The sequence below is a fragment of the Chrysemys picta genome, chromosome 10 (assembly GCF_011386835.1).
Source record: "Chrysemys picta bellii isolate R12L10 chromosome 10, ASM1138683v2, whole genome shotgun sequence".
Taxonomy (NCBI): Eukaryota; Metazoa; Chordata; order Testudines; family Emydidae; genus Chrysemys; species Chrysemys picta.
Window position 1 is genome coordinate 15,063,076 of NC_088800.1, and position 19,678 is coordinate 15,082,753.

General features: G+C 45.6%; 1 protein-coding gene across 3 annotated transcripts in view; it reads left to right on the forward strand.

Moving 5' to 3' along the window:
• Positions 1 to 19,678, forward strand: part of ABHD2 (abhydrolase domain containing 2, acylglycerol lipase) — a 67,497-nt gene that overhangs the window by 26,277 nt on the left and 21,542 nt on the right. For 2 of the 3 annotated variants that reach the window (XM_005294893.5, XM_024102928.3), the window contains 2 exons: positions 9,483 to 9,658; positions 12,828 to 12,995. In XM_005294893.5, coding sequence (XP_005294950.1) covers positions 9,483 to 9,658; positions 12,828 to 12,995 — 344 coding nt within the window. Of the gene's footprint in view, positions 1 to 6,874; positions 6,959 to 9,482; positions 9,659 to 12,827; positions 12,996 to 19,678 lie in introns of those variants that run through there. The other variant, XM_065559301.1, reaches the window with a different exon arrangement.

Sequence of the window (19,678 nt, forward strand, 5' to 3'; positions counted from 1 at the left end):
GAGCCAAGTGACCTTTTGACTGGATTCTTATAGCTCTGATATGTTACCATTTGTTCCACAGAGCAGAACCTATTTGGTGGTTGTGGTTGGCCTGTTCGTGTTGCAGTACCACTCAAGGCCTCAGTCAGACTGTGTTGAACTCTGGCCTGTACAAACTCAGTAAAATGGCTCTTACTCCAGAGAGCTTGCCGTTCAAATTAAGACCCTGTCTATTTGGTCTATAGTTTAAGTCCATGATTGGCTTAACTTGAAAACTTCAGTAGGTAAGAATTTGTGGTTATTGTAATAATTGATGTACTACTAAAGAGTTGGAAGGGATTTCCGAAAGGAAGACGTTCCTACCCTATTTATCAATGTAAAGATATTTCTTATCTTCATAAGCAGTAGCTTAGAAGATTAAAAAAAGACCACCAACACCCCTGCATAAACATGCTCCAGCTTCGCTAGGGTTCATTTAAAGATTTGACTCCTAGTTGATGACACCAAGAAAGAGGAAAAACAAGTAGCTTTCCCTCAACACATTCCTGTCTTAACTAGCTACATCCACTCACTAGTCAGATTCATCTATAATGTATAGAAATAATTTACCCCACAGTTCCTCTGACTTGGACAAAGAAATAGTTGGTCTCTTGCACCCTGTTGTAACCCTACTGCATACTGGTTGGAGGCTCTGGATTTATTTTCCAGTTATTCCAGCCTGCGACACGAGGCAATATAACTTACAGTAATTCGTAGCTCTTTTATGTGCCTTTTTTTGTAAAGCACTTTGAGATCTGGGGATGAAGAATACGAAGTATCGCTGTCCCTGTTTTTATGGATAAATTTATAATCTTTTGAAATTAAATCCAGTTTATTTTGCCCTTGTTTCACTATAAGTGGATTTTTCTCCTTTTCCACTGAAGCATCCAACTTCTGGATTTTGAGAGATGTTACCTAATGTTAGATCTTTGTTTCTATATAGAATTATAGAATTCTTCTTCCTCTTGATATGAAAGAAGCTAAACTTTCTCCAAGATGGTACTAGCCTCCTTAGGCATTTCCTCTTTTCTTGGCCACCAGCTTCTGTGGCTTTGATTTTGTGTGGGGGACTTTGTGCACATAGCCTTGTCACAATGAGACTGGGGACTATCTGAACAAGTGGAAAAATCCATTGAGTAAAGTGCTGAAGCTTTGGTAGGAGATGATTAAAATGAAGGCTGGGTAAGATTGCGTTTTACCTGTTCTAGTAATGTTACCTTGATATAGTGGCTGTTGACCTGTAAAGGAGTCCAAAGGAGGTTATTTAAACTGCAGATGGCTCCTTATGTGTTCCTAGGCTAGCTCTCTTCATTTCCAGCAGAAGGAACCTAATCTTGGCATCAAAGTACTATTCTGGGTAGCCTGGTCATTCAAGGCTAGTGAGTGTTTTTATAACGTCTAACTACAGAAGTGTAAACACATGACTAATGCTAAGATGTCCTTGCCCTAAGCAAAGCAGCGAGATATTTCTAAATTAAACTCTGCTCAGCCACTTAATGGGTCTTCTGAAAAGCTGAGCATTTTGCATGCTACATTAAGGTAATGTGCCTAAAAAGGCTCTTCGCTTGCTCGCCTCCAAGAGCTTGAGTGAAATAGAATAAATCACTGTGCAGAGAGCAAGTTCTGCTTCCCGGACTCCTTTGGTGCAAGAAATAGGATTTTGCCGAACCTCAAATCTTGTTCTGAATGAAGCGGGCATGAATTTCGAATGGAGATGTGGGGAGCACATAGGCAGCCTGTGAACATACCTGCACAATCTCTGGGATCCCTGTGCTGCATCCTTTTACGTAATCCTTTCTGTTGAGGCATAAGATTGCTAAACATGCACGTTCAGTGTGTACTGTGTAAACTACCTTAGGGTTTGTGGCTGGGCAGGCTGAAGTGTAAAACTCAACTGGAGCTGTGAAACAAACTGCCATTCTGGAATCACCCCTCTTACGATCAGTGCTTACATAATCATTTCTAACCTGAAGGCAGGAGTATCAATCCTCAGAGAAATACTTCCAAATTGACAGCAATGATCTAGGATGACAGGATAAGAGGCTGGAAGCATAGCATAGGTGGGGAGAAGGAATGGACTATGAACCTAAAATAAAATAAAATTGAAAGCTTAAGCTCTGCACACACTGATGGGCACCTAGAATGGTGTCCTGGCTCACCCCCTCTGGGAGGATCTTGTGGCTGTGGCACTACAGGGTCACCAAAGCTGTTACATCCGAATGACTGGATATGTGATAGTAACTGTAAACTGGGCTGCATGTAAATAAGGGGAGAAGTGAAAATGGAGCTTGCTGCTGTCGTAGATTTCTAATTAAGAAGGCAGCACTGAACAGTCTGTCAGCAACTGGACGCTGCAACCATAGTTGCCAAGGGAACATTTTTTTTTCCTTCCAAACAACAACAAAAAATATCTACTCCAGAGGCCTTAGCTAGTTGATTTCCCTCCCTCCCTTCCCCCTGCATCCCCATTGTAGAGTGGCTTGCTGCTTAATGCTGACTGCATTCATTCCAAGTTTTGATGGGGAGACAGGTAGGAGTAAAGCGGAAGGATTCCCTCTTGCAGATAAGAATGCAGGATGACTTGGAATCGCTCTATTAGGGAACTGTTCTTAGTGCTCTAGAAAAAGCCAGGGGTCAGATGTTCATGAAGTAGGATGTGCATTAGTCTCTTCAGGAGCTCAATATCTTGGTTTAGTTCCACAAGCGCAGTAGTATTGACATGCCAGTTCTCACAGGTAACATATGAACCATATTAAAGTTAGACAAACCAATTACTTCTTCACTCTAAGGCTATGTCCTTGGTACCTAAACTCTTGAAAATAACCTCTAATCTTAGTAGTGTTAGGCCCAGCAAGCATATGGCTATATTTTTGCTCTTTCTATTAAAACTTATTTGGATAAAATGTTGTCCAAGAAAATCTTGGGCCTCTACAATCAGCTGTTACAAACAAGTAAACATTGGGGTGGGGCTGTAGGAAAATGGGAGTATGTAGGTCTTTGAACACATGCCTCTGCTAGACTGATGAGCCTGGTTTCCAACAGTCTTGTTGGGTGGGGGAGTGTGGAAATCAAAGATTTGTAAGGGAACAAAATGCTGATGAAGATGTGGGAAGTAGTTCCATTGAGAACCCATTTCCTTTTCCTGGCAGCAGCAACTTTCTGTCTGTCCCTGCTTGGATAGAAGTGTAGCAACTTCTCTCCCAAACGTACCTGTCCCTTTTGATAATATTGTGTCTTATCCTGTGAAATCCCAGTGGCTCGGGCTATAACTGCTAATTGGTGCCAGTCCAAGGTTTTGGACCCTTTCATCCAGGCCCCTCTTCTTCAGTGTTTAAATATCTAACTCAAATAAGTACTACAGCCTCAGAAAAGGAGTAAAAATGCCAAATAAACTACCTCCTAATGTGGAATATAGATACCAGAATTTGAGATCTCTTTACAAAAGCAGAATATCATGATTTTGAGAAAATAGTCAGTTTTTTCCGTGCTGGAAGAGCTGGTCCTTGTGTCTCATCAGCCATATCTCCAGCAATGGATTGTGCCTTGCCTAATATAGCTTTGGGGTTTTCGGCCATCTCTCTGCATATACCCTGCCCATGGAATCCCATACAGCTTGTGTACTACCATCTCAATGCAATTTCACATTCTTGTTTTAGCAAGTAATCTATGCCATTATAAAATGGGATTGTACAATAAAACTCAAACAGTTTTGTTCAGTTCCATCTTTCTTGCCCAGCATGTTACCATTACCCAGATTCTGTCCCCACCTATGGTCCTAGACTTAAGTCTCAATCTGCTCTTACGTGCATAGTTGCTGAAGAATCTTGGGGTAGCTGGCATACTGTACAGTGCTGCTGGCAGTCACCCAGATCCAGTGCACCTCTCCTAGTCTAGAGATGTCTGACTAATACAAAAAAAATATATGCAGTTAGCATATGAAGTTGTAGCTTCTCTTAAAAGCTTCCTAATTGGATGATAGAATCTCGAAAATACCCTAGGGGATAATTTGCATGGTACAAGGTAACAGTTCTTTTGTAAACAAAGCAATTGAGGCTTCTGTCCTCTGTTTTGCTTCTTGTAGAAGTACCTGTTTTTTTTCAGTTGGAATCTATTTTTATGCCTTCTTGGAATGTACACTTGCAGGAAGGATGTGTCTCAGTATAATGCCTTCCTTTTTTGTTTTGGGGTTCTTCAAATGTATCTTCCAACACTGTGCTGAGGGGATGGAGTGAGGGCAGTAAGCACAGGAGAATGGCAAAACATGTCAAACTGGATCTGAACTCTTGAGAGATAGACTGTAACATCCTATTGTCACTGAGCAGCTGTGCAAGGTCCTTGTTTATATCGAGGAATGCCCTGGAGGAAAGTTCAATGTTTCCTGCTTTAGCTTAGAGTTTTGCATGTCTGACTCTGACATCCCTCTATCTCTTGGCACAAAGTCAGCAGCATAAATGACCACACCCTGATGTTAAAGCAGCATGAAGCAAAGTGGCCATGTATTGATTATGTCCTGCATGACTAAAAAGGGATTAACTTCTGGACTTCCAGTTCCCCCTCAATCTGTCCTCTACCTTCAAAGTCTCTGCTATTGCCTGTGTAGCTCTCAAAAGCATTTGGGGGTAGATGTATATGTGCAATACTAAAATAGCTGTATTTAATTTCCAGTGCTGCTTTTATACATAGTTTGGAAAAATGTTTAGATCAGTGTTTCCCAAACTTGGGACGCCGCTTGTGTAGGGGAAGCCCCTGGATGGCCAGGCCGGTTTGTTTACCTGCTGCGTCCTCAGGTCTGGCCGATCGGGGCTCCCATTGGCCTGGAGCAGCAAACTGTGGCCAGTGGGAGCCGCGATTGGCCGGACCTGCGGACGCGGCAGGTAAACAAACCGGCCCGGCCCGCCAGGGGCTTTCCCTACACAAGCGGCGTCCCAATTTTGGGAAACGCTGGTTTAGATCAATAAGGAGGAGGAGGAATATCTTGTGCCTTCAGATCATCTCAGTAGGCTGGTTTCAAAGAGTTAATGGTTGAAGAGTTGGAGCAGCAGCTCTCTTTCTTGGGTACTTCTGAGGTGCTCCTCAAGCAGATTTCTTGCCACATTTGTAAAGGAGGTGGCATTTCCCAAGGAAGATGAGGCTTTTTATTGTGTTGGTTTGGGGACTCTCTACAACATCTTAGATTGAAAGAGATATTCCCACAATTTATAGGGCTTCAGAATTACTGTGGCCTGTAGAAACTTTCAGAGTAGCTGTAATCTCTTTATTCATTTAAAAAAAAAAATTCAGCTCTGATGGTCTACTCTCCAGTGGAGAGGGATATGGGCTCCACTTGATCAGCCCTTTCTTCTAATACTCTTTTTCCCTCTTCACACTCCTGTCCCATGGGCAATGTGAATGGGGTGCGATTCATACATACATACTGAAGCTACTGGGAGTTAAGCTGTATTATCAGTCGCACTGGTGTGTGCTGCTCTCCCAACAAATGGAAGGGATATCTTTTGTGAGAAATTGAAACATCATGTATGTTTCTGGCACTGTATCATGGAAGAACTATAGGCCCTATGAGCTAAGGTCTGGTCCACACTAACCCCCCTGTTCGAACTAAGATACGCAACTTCAGCTACGTGAATAACGTAGCTGAAGTCGAAGTATCTTAGTTCAAACTACAAGGTACTTACCGCGGGTCCACACGTGGCAGGCAGGCTCCCCTGTCGACTCCGCGTATTCCTCTCACGGACCAGGAGTACCGGTGTCGACGGCGAGCACTTCCGGAATCGATTTATGGCGTCTAGACAAGACGCCATAAATCGATCCCAGAAGATCAGTTGCTTACTGCCGAACCCGGAGGTAAGTATAGACGTACCCTAAGGTTCTGCTGAAATCAGCATTTAAAGCAGGGATTAAATCTGTATGTATGAGTAATTTTCTTCCCCAAATTTACAGCAGTAGCTTTTAGAGTAAATCTACTAGTTTTGCATTTGAATATGACCCTTGTCTCAACTAAAAATAATTTGAGATGAGGCTTTTCAGAGAGCCCTCTAGCGAGTTCCTCAAGCTTGAGACTTTTAAACTGACTCACTTGTAGACTATTCTGCAATCCAGTACTATTAATAGAAAGATGTGTGAACACTAGTTGTACGTTTCTACTTAACAATAGTTGTTATATTTCTAATCAATACTTGTAGGGATAAAGTTACTTGTGCATGTCCTGATGCTTGCTGCTCATATATACATTAGCATTAGCTCCATTCACTTACTATTAGAGTGAATAGGGGAGAGTGCAACTGCTCCAGTCTGTTTAAGCCAGGGGTGGGCAAACTTTTTGGCTCAAGGTCCGCATTGGGATTGCAAAACTGTATGGAGGGTCGGGTAGGGAAGGCTGTGCCTCCCCAAACAGCCTGGCCCCCTCAGAACCCCCAACTCATCCAACCCTCCCTCCCTGCTCCTTGTCCCCTAACTGCCCCCTCCCGGGACCCACCGCCCCCAGAACCCCACCCCCTATCCAACCCCACTACTCCCAGTCCCCTGACTGCTCTGACCCCTATCCACACCCCCACCCCCTAACAGGGCCCACGGGAATCCTACACTTATCCAACCCGTCCCCTGACCACCCCCCAGAACCTCTGCCCCATCCAACTGCCAACTGTTCCCTATCCCCTGACTGCCCCCCTGGGACCCTCTGCCCCTTATTCAACTCCCTGGCCCTGATCCCCTTACCATACCGCTCAGAACAGCATGTCTGGCAGCCGCGCCGCCCGGACGGAGCCAGACACGCTGGAGCGCGCAACCCCACCGCACAGAGTGCCGCCCGTGTGGCTGCGGGGGAGGGGAAACAGCGGGGGAGGGGCCAGGGGCTAGCCTCCCTGGCCAGGAGCTCAAGGGTCGGGCAGGACGGTCCCGTGGGCCAGATGTGGCCGTAGTTTGTCCACCTCTGGTTTAAGCAAAGGTATCAGTTTGACTGGTTTTTGGGGGTGGAGGGAAGGGTGTGGGGGCAGAGAGAACTGGGGCTATTCCTTACTCGTTTCCTCTCCTCCCCACAGCACATGATGGAGGAGAAGCTTCTTTTACACACACTCACTCACTCACTCACTCTTGCAGTTTCCGGCTGATTTGACTTCCCCAGAGCAGCTCCTCTTGATTTGTTGGGAAAGCCCTGCATGTGGCCGCAGCATTGGCTTGGAAGCTGCGCTCCCACATGCATGCTTTCAAGCTGTTCACAAGGGTCTTCAGAAAGCCAGCCTGATATGGTTATCTGCCAAAAATCATACTTTGGAACAGAACCTGATATGATTTCTGGCAGTTAATCATCTGTCGGAACAGAATAAAAATACAGCCAGACTGCTCAAGGAAACCACTTGTACTTTCAGTGCTGTCTCTGTTAATAAGCTAGTAACCAAATAGGAGATAAAGTTGACTCCCTTTAATAGGCTGTGTGAAACTGAATGTGAAGATCAGTGTTGGAATTGTCTCCTCTTAGCTTGTGAGTTCTACCCCCTTCTATGTTTGGAGTTGTAAGAATTACATTTTTGATAGTACGTCTGCTGCATTGCACTTGGCAATCTTAACAGAATGTAATTAATTCTTTTTTGTTTGTTTTGAATATTGAAGCATTAACAGTAATTCTCTAGTTATGGTTGTATTAAGATTTTTTGTGTGTGTATATAAAATCCCTGTCTCTGCAATAATTTAAGACTTGGTACCAAAGAATCTTGTTTGTGGAAAGTAATCTATATGTTCAGTGAGTCCACAAAATGTTTTTATAGGAATAACTTTATTGCAGTAGTACCCCTAGTGAGCTATGGGCTGTACAGACATAGGAAGACTAGATCTGGCAATCTAAAGATGCTACAAGCAAGGCAGTCAGGGTTATAGGAACGTGTCTGTCTTCCTTACGTATCCAGTTTATATTTTATCAATGACAAAAAAAGTAGTTTTTGTGGGGACACTCAGTGTTGAAGTGCAGAAGGGACTGGTGTGAAAGGGGAGGGGAAAGGATGGGGCAGAGCTGTGAAGGAGTGCATTGGTGTAAAAGGCTTTAATTCAGGTCTCGTTTTATTGAGTTATTGCTACTGTTTAAGCAGCAAAGTTGAATGGAGGAATCCACGCTCTCCTCCTGCTTTTGGCTAAGCCTCCACCCCCTGCTCAAGAAAACAAGAACTTTGCTTCATATGGTCTGGAGCAATAGAAGAGGAAGCAAATGTCAAAAGTTCCTGAAAACATCACAGAGCTGTTACTCCACAGTCGCTCTCGGATTCCCAAGAGGCTGTCAGCTGTTCTTTAAACTTGCTTTGTGTAACATGCCCTGCATAGTAGGAACGTGGCTCCTAACTGGGATGTATGCTGACCTATGTCCTCTGGGACTAGTTTTCTCCTTCTAGTTAATGAATCATATTCATGCTTTTCATGTGAAGGGATGATTTGTGTTTGTATCCCTTTGAAACATGCGCTGAGCCTCTGTCCCCCTTGCATGGTGGTGAGGTGTCTGACCTTTCAGGCCTGTGCAGCTTTATGCCTCTCATTAACTGTGAATTCTTGCCAGCTGTGCTAGTGTGTTAGCAAAAGGGATAAAACCATCCCCTTCCTGCCCCTCCCCCAACCCTCCACATTTTCCTCTTGGGTTCCTGAGGAACAGTAAATCAGAGATAAAAAGCCATCTGCCCTGGCATCCAGCCCTAGCACGCTCCTGATAAGCTTAGTACAGATGTGCTTCCCTCCTTTGGCAGGAAATGCTTTATTTAGCTCCCTGCAATGAAGGGTTGTCCTGTGTTTTTTTTTTTTTTTTTCCTTCCGTTTAGTCCTATCTAGCCGCAGGAGAGGCCGAGTGGCCCAATAACATTCCTGCCACTAATCTAGCACTGTGCTCTTCAGAGTTCTGTACAAGCACTGAGCCACCACCACCTGTCAGGAAGGCATGTGGCATACTAATGGACTTGGCATGGATGGGACTGAGAGCCATACCCCGGAGTCCTAAAACTGGCTTGGCACTGACTTCCTATGTGGCCTTGTGCTCATGCTCAGTGAGTGTCTGTATGGGTCCAAATTTCTAACTGGCTTCATGCCTGCTGACTAATTTAAAGTCAGTTTAAGCAACTTGTACCACTTCAAACCTGATCTACACTAAAAGGTGGCTTGCCCCATTTTTACGGCACTAGTAGACCACAAGGGTCTGATTGGTTTCTGAAAGAGCATTTGTACACTACTTCTGTCACTAAAACCTTAATGTGCTGGAGCCTGGCCTTTCTGCTGTCCGTGCTAACTAGACTTCATTATGGAGACGTCCTTTTCTTTCGTCTCTGAGCTGTCAAAGCTGCTCATTACAGCACTGCCAATCATTGTAGCAAATATATTTCAACCTTGTTCAGCTAACCGCAGGAAGTGATGGAGGTAATGTCTCTGGTGTGTCAGAGGATTGCAAATTGACTCTTAAAAGCTCAAGACTACAAAACTGAATTCCCTCTCTCTCCTCACAGGTACATTCCACCCATGATCTGGGGGAAGAGTGGACATATCCAGACGGCTCTCTATGGGAAGATGGGGAGAGTGAGATCACCACATCCTTATGGACTTCGCAAGTACCTCACAATGTCAGATGGAGCGACAGCAACCTTTGACCTCTTTGAGCCCCTGGCTGAACACTGCATTAGAGGTTAGTCAAACAACCACGTTGGAATGCATGGATTTTGTCTGTCTGATTAGTGACTTGTCTAAATATTTGTTGAAGTACATTTGGAAAAATTACATTGCTGTCCTGGAGAAAGCCAGAAAGATTGGGGGCTAACTTTGACTCAATGGATGGGGGAGATGAGGACTCATAGCCCCCCAAATTGGCTATTGCTTACAAAATCCACACTGCTCTGTACCTATATATTGAACTTCAGAGCAGGGGCCCTAAAAGGTCAGTTACAGATATTTGGGAAAATCATGCTTCATGGCCTGTGGTGTCAGACTTGCACTTAGAACAGTAAAGGATGTGTTCTATATTCCCAAGATTAAATGACTCTAAAACTGACAGCTTGCATTGTAGAGCCTTACATCCTGGTGTGGATAGGAGGGAATTGAATTTGGGGGTCTCTTTTTTAATAAACAAGAAGTTTCAGAAAATAAAATGGGATAGGTTAGCAATAACTCCATATTATGACGTATGCTCGGAGTTGCCCAAAGGGTCAAGGGTGTTGGCTTTCCTGGCTGTGGGTCAACCTTTACAAAAGCTCCCAAACAGTTAAAGTGCACAGATCAAGCCAAAACATTTAGCTGCTGCTATGGGAACTGTTGAGTCACAATGAAGTGGAAACACTTATTTAGATGGCAATCCTCAAGAACCATCATTAGTGACTGCACAAGCCAGATAAGGTTGAGATAAAAAGTCAGTGCAGATCCCTGCTCTCTCTAGAGTGAGCAAAGGGGAATCTCTGTATTTACAGCACTCTAGAAGAGGAGGATCTTATCATAAAGCAGTTTTAAATTAAACTTTTTTTTCCAAAGTCATCCTGGACCCAAGATTGAATCTCCAAAAGAGGAGAACTTAGACAAGTGTAGGGTACAAAACAAGGTGATTCCAGACATCCGTGGGTAACTATATCTGTAGGATAGGAAGCTACTGCCCTAGTAAATCAGAAATCAATGAGCATCTTCATTTGACTAAAACATCATGCTGTCAGGGGGAACTCGACCTTTTGGCTCACTGGTACCAGCATGATTCTGTTGAACTTGGATTTCACTGAAACAATGTGAACTGTACTTCTCAGTAGCTGGCTTCACTTGCAGCCTGTGGCTCTAATTGAGCCCTCAGAAAAGGATGTTTATTCTGTCTAATTAATTCAAAGGGGTTCTCTTCAGAAATAAACAGGATCTTCACTTTGTAGTGGGATGCTGCACAGTGACAATCGCTGTCATTCTGGTCCAGGTCATTTGTAGAGCTGGAGAGAAACTAATGGGAGGCAAAACTTTGCAGTAACTAGAGGCTGCCAGTGAGCATGATGTAGAACTAAAGCTCTCTTGTTTGATAACTAGCGCTGCATGACAGTGTCTTGGGACCTCAATTACTGTGTTTGCTCACACACAAAGCACAGAAATGCATTAGCTGACTTTCCGGAGATGTAACGATGTGCTTGTCCACGTCAGAGCACGTCAAGCCCTTAGCTGGTCCTCTGAAAGATAATTAGGCCGTGGAACAAAGAAGCTGAATGGTGACAGTAGTTGGTCATGAGTTCTATGTCAGACAGGCCACGTTCACTTAGGGGAATATTTTGACTGTAGGGTTTTTAGCTAGTAAGTAAGTATAGGTTCCCTCAAAGTAAGCAGAGACCTTTACTCCAGCAGTTTCACGTTGCTTTTGTCACTTAATCTTGGGGTTGATGAGAAGGTTTTGTTCAGTTATTGTAGAATAAATACTTCTGCTCAGGGCCGCCCAGAGGATTCAGGGGGCCTGGGGTCTTCGGTGGCAGGGGGCCCCCGCCGCCGAAGACCCGGCACTTCGGCGGGTCCCGTGGCGGAAGGACCCCCCGCCGCCGAACTGCCACTGAAGCTCCGGAGCGGAAGAAGCTCCGGGGGCCCATGCCCCATGAGAGTTTTCCGGGGCCCCCGGAGCGAATGAAGGACTCCGCTCCAGGGGCCCTGAAAAACTCTCGTGGGGGGCCCCTGTGAGGCCTGGGGCAAATTGCCCCACTTGCCCCCCCCGGGCGGCTCTGCTTCTGCTGTAGAAGCCTGCCTAGTCTAGACTACCCTAATCAAAGGATGTCTCACCATGTTGACACATGCAGGAAATAGTATTTCAGAACAAGATGTTTGTTCACAGGATATGGGGTGATAGCAGCTACACTTCTGTATCTCCTACCTCCACCTTATTTAACTTCTGTGAAAGCAAAACTAAAGTGAATAAACCTCTGATGTGTCTCTACTTATAGTAGAGCTTCCAGTTTTTGGCCTAAATTGATTCCTCCAGTGAGCCTGGAGGGGACGTAGACTTAGTATCAATAATGTACCCTGGGAAAAACATCTTTCATTTCCCTCGAGGGGCATGCTGTCTGGTCTGTAGAATGGGGCAGCAGCAGACTTCAGAATTCTTGGAGAATTAGCAATGACAATAGATACTGGTAGGGGAAAATATTTAATGTGTATTGTCGAAAAAGCACTTGTTCCTAGCTGGTATAGAATTCTTGCCTCTAGGACAGGGGTTCTCAAACTTCATTGCACCACGACAGTGGTGACAACAAAAATTACTACATGACCCCTGGAGGGGTGGGGACCAAAGCCTAAGCCCACCCAAGCCCCGCCACCCCAGACAGGGGGGCCAAAGCTGAAGCCCAAGGGCTTCAGCCCCAGGAAGGGGGCCTGTAACCTGAGCCCTGCTGCCCAGGACGGAAGCCCTTGGGCTTTGGCTTCAGCCCTGGGCAATGGGGCTTTGGCTGTGGCCCAGGGCCCCAACAAGTCCAAGGCAGCACTGGCGACCCTATTAAAATGGGGTTGTGACCCATTTTGGGGTCCCGACACACAGTTTGAGAATCGCTGCTCTAGGAATTGTCTGTAGAGCTGCTGATGCAAACTTTCAGTAAGTCGCTCAAGAAATTCTGTGCAGCTCCCTTTTCAATAACAGTTGCATGCTTGTATTTTCTTTGCACTTAACAGTTTTGCCACCCCACCTCATACTAGGCTAACTTCAGTTTTATTTGGTTGGTAGCAAAGTCATGTTCTAGCTGTCCTTATATCAAAGCTCTCCCATTGACTTGAAATAGAATGTTCCTAAAAACCTGCTTGATTAAATGTCACTTCAACCTGCACCTGAGCTTTGTCTTTTCTCCCATTTATTAAATGTGCAGAGGATGTCACAATGGTCATCTGCCCTGGAATTGCTAATCACAGCGAGAAGCAGTACATCCGTACCTTTGTTGATTATGCCCAGAAAAATGGTTATAGGTGTGCTGTCTTGAATCATCTGGGAGCTCTGCCAAATATTGAGCTCACTTCTCCACGCATGTTCACATATGGTAAGTACTCCTCAGCTTTTCTAACTCATTTTCTAGAAGTTAATTGGTTTCTGAGGGTCCCCAAAGTTAGGAAAACTAGTCCTGGCTTCTCTTAGTTGAGGGAGAGAGAGTACATACTGAGGAGCAGTTGTGGCTGCCATGATTGCTTAAACCTGGAAAGATATTGAAAGGCAGGGGGATGAAGGGAGAAGCAGAGTGTAGAATCTCATGTTTGAGGTATGGTAGGTTATCCTAGGAAGGTATTTTCCTTGAGAGGTCTTGGAATATGTCATGTAACATGGTGAGCTGCCTAGGAAGGTCAGGTTCCTTTACGTAGCCTGGTATATCCCCATCCTGGGAAGAAAGATGGAAGAAATAGAGTACTGGCCCCTGAATGAGAAGTGGGCCTACTTTTTGGGTGTGGGAAGTTTCAGCCTTCTCAGACTAAGGGAACAAGGGGCTTATCAGCATCTCTCCAGTGATGACATGCCAGCTATCCTCGGCTATGATAGCTGATTGTAGTTCGAACCCATGCTTAAACAGGTACAGCTATTTTAATTCTTAATTGCTCATCTGTAACATGATCTCTCAAGAATGGAAGCATCTCCTAAGATTGGTTACCCAGGAATGCTGTGCAGGCAGGTCAGTAACAGCATTCGCTGCCTCGGCCTAGCTTGTATGACATGGTCTCCTTGACTTGGCTCTGTTTTCTTTTGTACCCTTTTTATTGCAAACATTTGGCATGGTGGGAATGAATGGAGATGCTCCATACGTAGTGCTAGAGTGGAGGGTTATCAGTTTGTCTAAAACCCCTGTATCAGATTTCATTTTAGGTTGGAATTTACAGGGGCGGCTCTGTTTTTTGCCGCCCCAAGCACGGCAGTCAGGCAGCCTTCGGTGGTGTTTCTGCGGGAGGTCCGCTGGTCAGGCGGATTCGGCGGTGGCTCTGTGAGTGATCCGCCTTTGGCGTACTTGCTCCCGAAACCGCGGGACCAGCGGACCACCCACAGAAACGCCGCCGAAGGGTGCCTGACTGCTGCCCCCCTCTCCCCCCCGCCCCAGGCACGCGCTTGCTACACAGGTGTCTGGAGCCGCCCCTGGGTATTTAGCATGCAGACTTCTAGTCCATGAGTGGTTTCTGTTTTGTTTAAATTAGAAATAAACGGTAATATTCTTGAGCTTCCTGGCTGCTGCTTGCCCGCTGAGCTAGCAGTACCGCATTACCAGTATTAAACTTTAGCGATCTTCAAGGCCATAAAGTATGGAAAGTGCTCTAGAAAAACTAGACTAACTTTGGGGAGTAATGGGTACTTGGGAGCTGCTGTTTAAGAGAATTCAGTTCCCTCACCATTTACCTGGGGAACCAGTCAAATCTGTGCTGTATGGATTGAGGTTGAGGTTTTCCTAGAGTATTGCAGTGTCTAAACACCCCAGCAGTAGTCTGCATGTGGGACAAGGTTTTCAAAACTGACTAGTGACTTTGAGTGTCTTGAACTTTGGCAGCCCAACTTGAGAGTCCTTCAGAAAGCCTAAGTCTTTCTTTCAATAAGTGCTGAGCACCTGCTCTCTGCAAATAAAGCCCCTTTAAGGTGGCAAGTCCTGTCTTCTTCCTCCTCCCAGCCACTACTCACTCTTGAAAATCTTGGCTGTGATCAGGCCAATTCTAATTTCAGGCCTAATAACTCCTGAGCCTGAATTGGTCAGAATGGTGGCTAATAGCAGGAACATGTAGTGAAATGAAAATAGTAATCTCATAACATTTAAATAGCTGGTAGATAGATCTATCTATCTATCTAGGCTCATTACAACTCTGCCTAGCGAGGCTTACAAATCAAGGCCATATTCTTTAAACATGCAGTTCTGTCTTCAGCTACTGTCAAATCTGAGAAGCCTTAAAGAGGGTCTAGTCCAGGAGTTATCCAAAGCTTACTGAAGATCATGGCACTCTTTGCCTTGACTCCACTGGGTTTGAGCTCGGACCCCAAGGTGATACTCTCTAGTGCAGCACTAGAGACGTGGCTCTTTATTTCTTCTTATAGTCTTGCAGAGGGCAAGGAATGCCCAGCATTTCCTCAAGATGGTTCAGAAAAATAACTTCATTTAAAGAGTGCCCTGCCAAACAGCGAGCCAGGCAAGTCTAATAAATTCAGGAATGTAGACTTTCTTCTGACTCCAAGCCAAATAGGCCAGCATCCTTGTAGGAATTCAGCGACAGCTAAAATATCCTTTGGGAAGAGGATAACCTAAATCAGGGACCTTTTGAATTATTCATCCCATAGACCAGGCCTGACCTGTTGCTACTTCGGTTTCAGGTTTCTGAAGCTGTTGCTCGCAGCCCTCAAGTCAAATGGTCAGAAATTATTTTGACGGCTGGCTTCTTCTAGAGCAGTGTTTCTCAAACTTGGGACGCCGCTTGTGTAGGGAAAGCCCCTGGCGGGCCGGGCCGGTTTGTTTACCTGCCCCGTCCGCAGGTTCGGCTGATCGCGGCTCCCACTGGCCGCGGTTCGCAGCTGCAGGCCAATGGGAGCCGCTGGAAGCGGCGTGGGCCGAGGGACGTACTGGCTGCTGCTTCCAGCAGCTCCCATTGGCCTGGAGCAGAGAACCGCAGCCAGTGGGAGCCGCGATCAGCCGAACCTGCGGACGGGGCAAGTAAACAAACCGGCCCGGCCCGCCAGGGGCTTTCCCTACAAGCAGCGTCCCAAGTTTGGGAAACACTGGTCTAGAGGAAACCAATGCAGCCCTGTATTTGTCATCCTGAGGAGAAACTGCTCATTAAGAATGTTAACACTGCAAAGTATTCTAAATCTGCCAAAACCGGACACAGCCGCAAAGCTTGCCAAGTTGAAGTAGCAGGTTCTTTAAAAATCCTAGCAAATTCTGAGCACTACAGTACACTTAGCTAGTCAAAAACCAACCTGATAATGTGTCAAAAATGACCGTGCTGATTGGAGTGGAGCAGTATTAGGGCTTATCTACAAGGTGGGGTAATGCACTCTATGGAAATGTGATTTCTAAAGGGCACTAATGTGTTGTGCATTAATTGGGCCGTGTAGACCCTGCTAGTGTGCACTGAAGATTTCCCCAGTGCACTGCAACATACTACTGTTTCAAATAGCAGTATGTAAAAGTGCACCAGCAGGGTCTGTGTGGTGTAATAAATGTGCACCATGTTAGTGTGCTTTAGAAATCACTCCCCCCCCCCACCCCCAGAGAGTACATTATTAGACGAGACCTTAGAGTTGACATAAATGGATTTTAAACAAAAATTATTTGGATGTGCATTGAAGGGCAGGCCTTGGGTTAGAACTGTAGTGCTGTGGCCCCTGGAGCAGTGAGGAGTTCTTCAGTTAAGCACAGCGGCTATTGAATTTACATTGGGTCAGTGTTGGACTTCAGTTCCTCTTGTTGTTTGGGTTTCAGGTTTTAACTGAGTGGCTCACGGATGCAGTGTCCTGATATATTCTGGCTTTGGCAGTGGTCCTTTTTCTCTGGAGAAATAGGAAGATGTTCCACTAGTTTTAAGAGGTGCAGGGAGGAGCTGCTGAGATTTGTGAAGTATTACTGGCTGATGGAAAAACAGCCCTAACAAACGGTGTTTCCGAAGGGTACACGGAGGTGCTGCCAGAAACTCAGTCAATCTGAGTGCCAGAAACCCCCCTGGAGGCAGGTGAAACTCGCTTAAATCCTGAGCATGCCACAATGATCTGTTTCTAATGCACTTTAAGTGAGGCAGACCTGTTGGTTCTTGCCAGCTTCTGTCTCATTCGTAATAAGGATCCTGGGCCTTTGCATGCCCACCCTTTAGCTAGCAGAATGCCTGTTGCCTCCCTTAGGCAGTGATTCAGGAGAGGATCCGGCTCACCCCTCAACTTCGCTGGAGGCCCTGGCCTGCTATTTCTTCCTGTTAGAGGTTCTCTCTTCTCTAGCTCAGTTGTGCTACCATGAGAGCAGGGATTGGGAACGTGTGGTAAATACTAGCCTGAGAGCTCAGCCTGTTAGCCAAAGAGATGCATGCAGCTGTGTCCCTTCCCTGAAACTGCAAAGAATTAAAAGGTCTAACGGGCTGTGGCTCTGCCTCAGAGCGAATCCATTCAAAATGGGGCATGTAGGGCTGGTCTAACGAGTATCTGACACGGGGGCGAGGGGGGGCGGGACAGAGGAAAGGGTGAAGGAGGACGAGACAGAAAATGGGGAGAGGAGTTCTTCTGCTGGTTGGTCTCCATCATCTCAGTCTCGGTCACTGGCTACGCCTCAGTAGGGGGTGACAGGAATATCCATAGAGCAACACACATTTATCTAAACACCCTATTCTAGGTTCTCTCCAAAGGTTCCAGTCTCAAAGCAAAGTGCCCAAATGTGGCTTCCCACTACCATTCTAGCTACAGATCTAGGCATCTGTTTGCTCTACCAAAGGCAGGGAACACAACACAGATAAGAGTGCCCAGATCACTTCTATTTGAATATACCCAGAAGTGACCTGAAGAAGAGCTCCGTGTAACCTCGAAACTTGTCTCTCACCAACAGCAGTTGGTCCAGTGAAAGATATTACCTCACCTACCTTGTCTCTTTAATACCCTGGGACCAACACAGCTACAACACCACTGCAGGTACCCAAAAGTGACTGTTGTAACTGCGTCAGGAAGGCAGGCTGTAACAGATTCTGCCTTCCATAGGTACTTGTCATGAGATCACCCCATGTACAGGGCACTCAGAACAATACTTAACACTCTTCAGCCACACCTTGCAAAATGCTTGCGAAAGGAAAGGCTGTATTTCCTAAACAGGGCAACTGAGATAGAGATGAAGTGACTCGCTTAATGTTGATAAATAGTATAGTCAATTGTTTGACAACACTTGGGTTTGTTATGAAATATACACAAGAGACCAAATAACCAATGTCAGTCAAGTTCATTGCTAGAAGCCAATAATAATATAGTACAGGAAAATGGTCTCTGGGAAGCTGTCTCATGCCGCATTCACCTTATGCAGAAGATGTGGTCCCAAAGTTATGCATTTCAGCTGGTAGTATTTATAGGATGATTTTACAAGTTACATATTTCCTTACAAGTCACTAAAACTCAGCCCATCAGTTTGTCCCAGTTCCTTAACTTGTTGTTTTGTTCCTTTCTGTATCTTTGTTTTAGATCAGGGGTCGGCAACGTTCGGCACGCAGCTCGCCAGGGTAAGCACCCTGGCGGGCCGGGCCAGTTTTATTTACCTGCTGACGCGGCAGGTTCGGCCGATCGCGGCCCCCACTCGCCGCGGTTCGCTGTCCCGGGCCAATGGGGGTGGCGAGAAGCCGCGGCCAGCACATCGCTCACCCGCGCCGCTTCTCGCCGCCCCCATTGGCCCGGGACGGCGAACCGCGGCCAGTGGGGGCCGCGATCGGCCGAACCTGCCGCGTCAGCAGGTAAATAAAACTGGCCCGGCCCGCCAGGGTGCTTACCCTGGCGAGCCGTGTGCCGAACGTTGCCGACCCCTGTTTTAGATACTAGAATTTCAGGTGCTGGTCCATGAAGGTACCTTCTAGGTTTGTACCAGGGTAGAACAATCATACACCGTAGAACCTCAGAGTTACGAACTGACCAGTCAACCACGCACCTCATTTGGAACTCAAAGTACACAATCAGGCAACAGCAGAGACCATAAAAATAAGAAGCAAATACAGTACAGTTCTGTATTTAAATGTAAACTACTAAAAAAAAAATAAAGGGAAAGCAGCATTTTTCTTAATCACAATACAGATTCAAACCTGTATTAAGTCAGTGTTCAGTTGTAAACTTTTGATAGAACAACCATAAGATTTTGTTCAGAGTTACGAACTTTTCAGAGTTACGACCAACCTCCATTCTGTCTTCTTCCTTTGGGGTATTCCAGTACTGACCTATGAGAATACCTCCCATGTCCTGATCCTGACAGCTTTCCTATCTACTTAAGCCAAAGCTTACTTTGGCTAATGCAAGGTGTTATGGGATACTTAACATAAGTGAAAAGGATTATAGGAAAGGTATAGGCCAGTTTAGGCTACATAACTGCTATATTATTGTGCTTAATGCATACTAATATATGTGGTGCAGATAACACAATAATAATGATTTTTATACACATATATGCTATCCAGCATATATTTGTCAACAATTGAGATCACAGCAGGTGAGTTGCAGAGCCCAGAATAAAATCACAGGTCTCCTTAATCCCAATCCTGTGCGCTAATCATGAGATCAGCCTTTACCTTAAACAAAGGACTGAGTCTTTACCTTTAAATAAAGGAATATATACACCGGGACTAGAACACAAGTTGTCTGAGATTTGTTGAAGTCAGCCTCTCCCTCCCCATCTGGAAATAATTAAATTAAGTTTGAATTTGGGCATGACCGTGGGGGATGGGGAGGGAAGAGGAGGGCAGATGGTTCGTGATCAAAATGTGGCATTTGAAAGACTCTTTAATCTGGTATTGAAGATTCCTCCAGCTGCTGAGGATGATGTCACAGTCAGTCCAGACTGCAGCAAATAGGTCATTCTTCCTGGAGAGCAGCATATGTGAACTTGAGCATGAATGCTACTCTCTTCATGCACTCTCCTGTCTGACTCAAAGGGGAATGTATGCGCTGGTGGCAGTGCAAATCATTAAAGGATACTGTTCCTGAAAACTGAAAGCTCTTCCGTTCAACTAGCAAATGGGGAAGTGATATTCCTGGATCTGT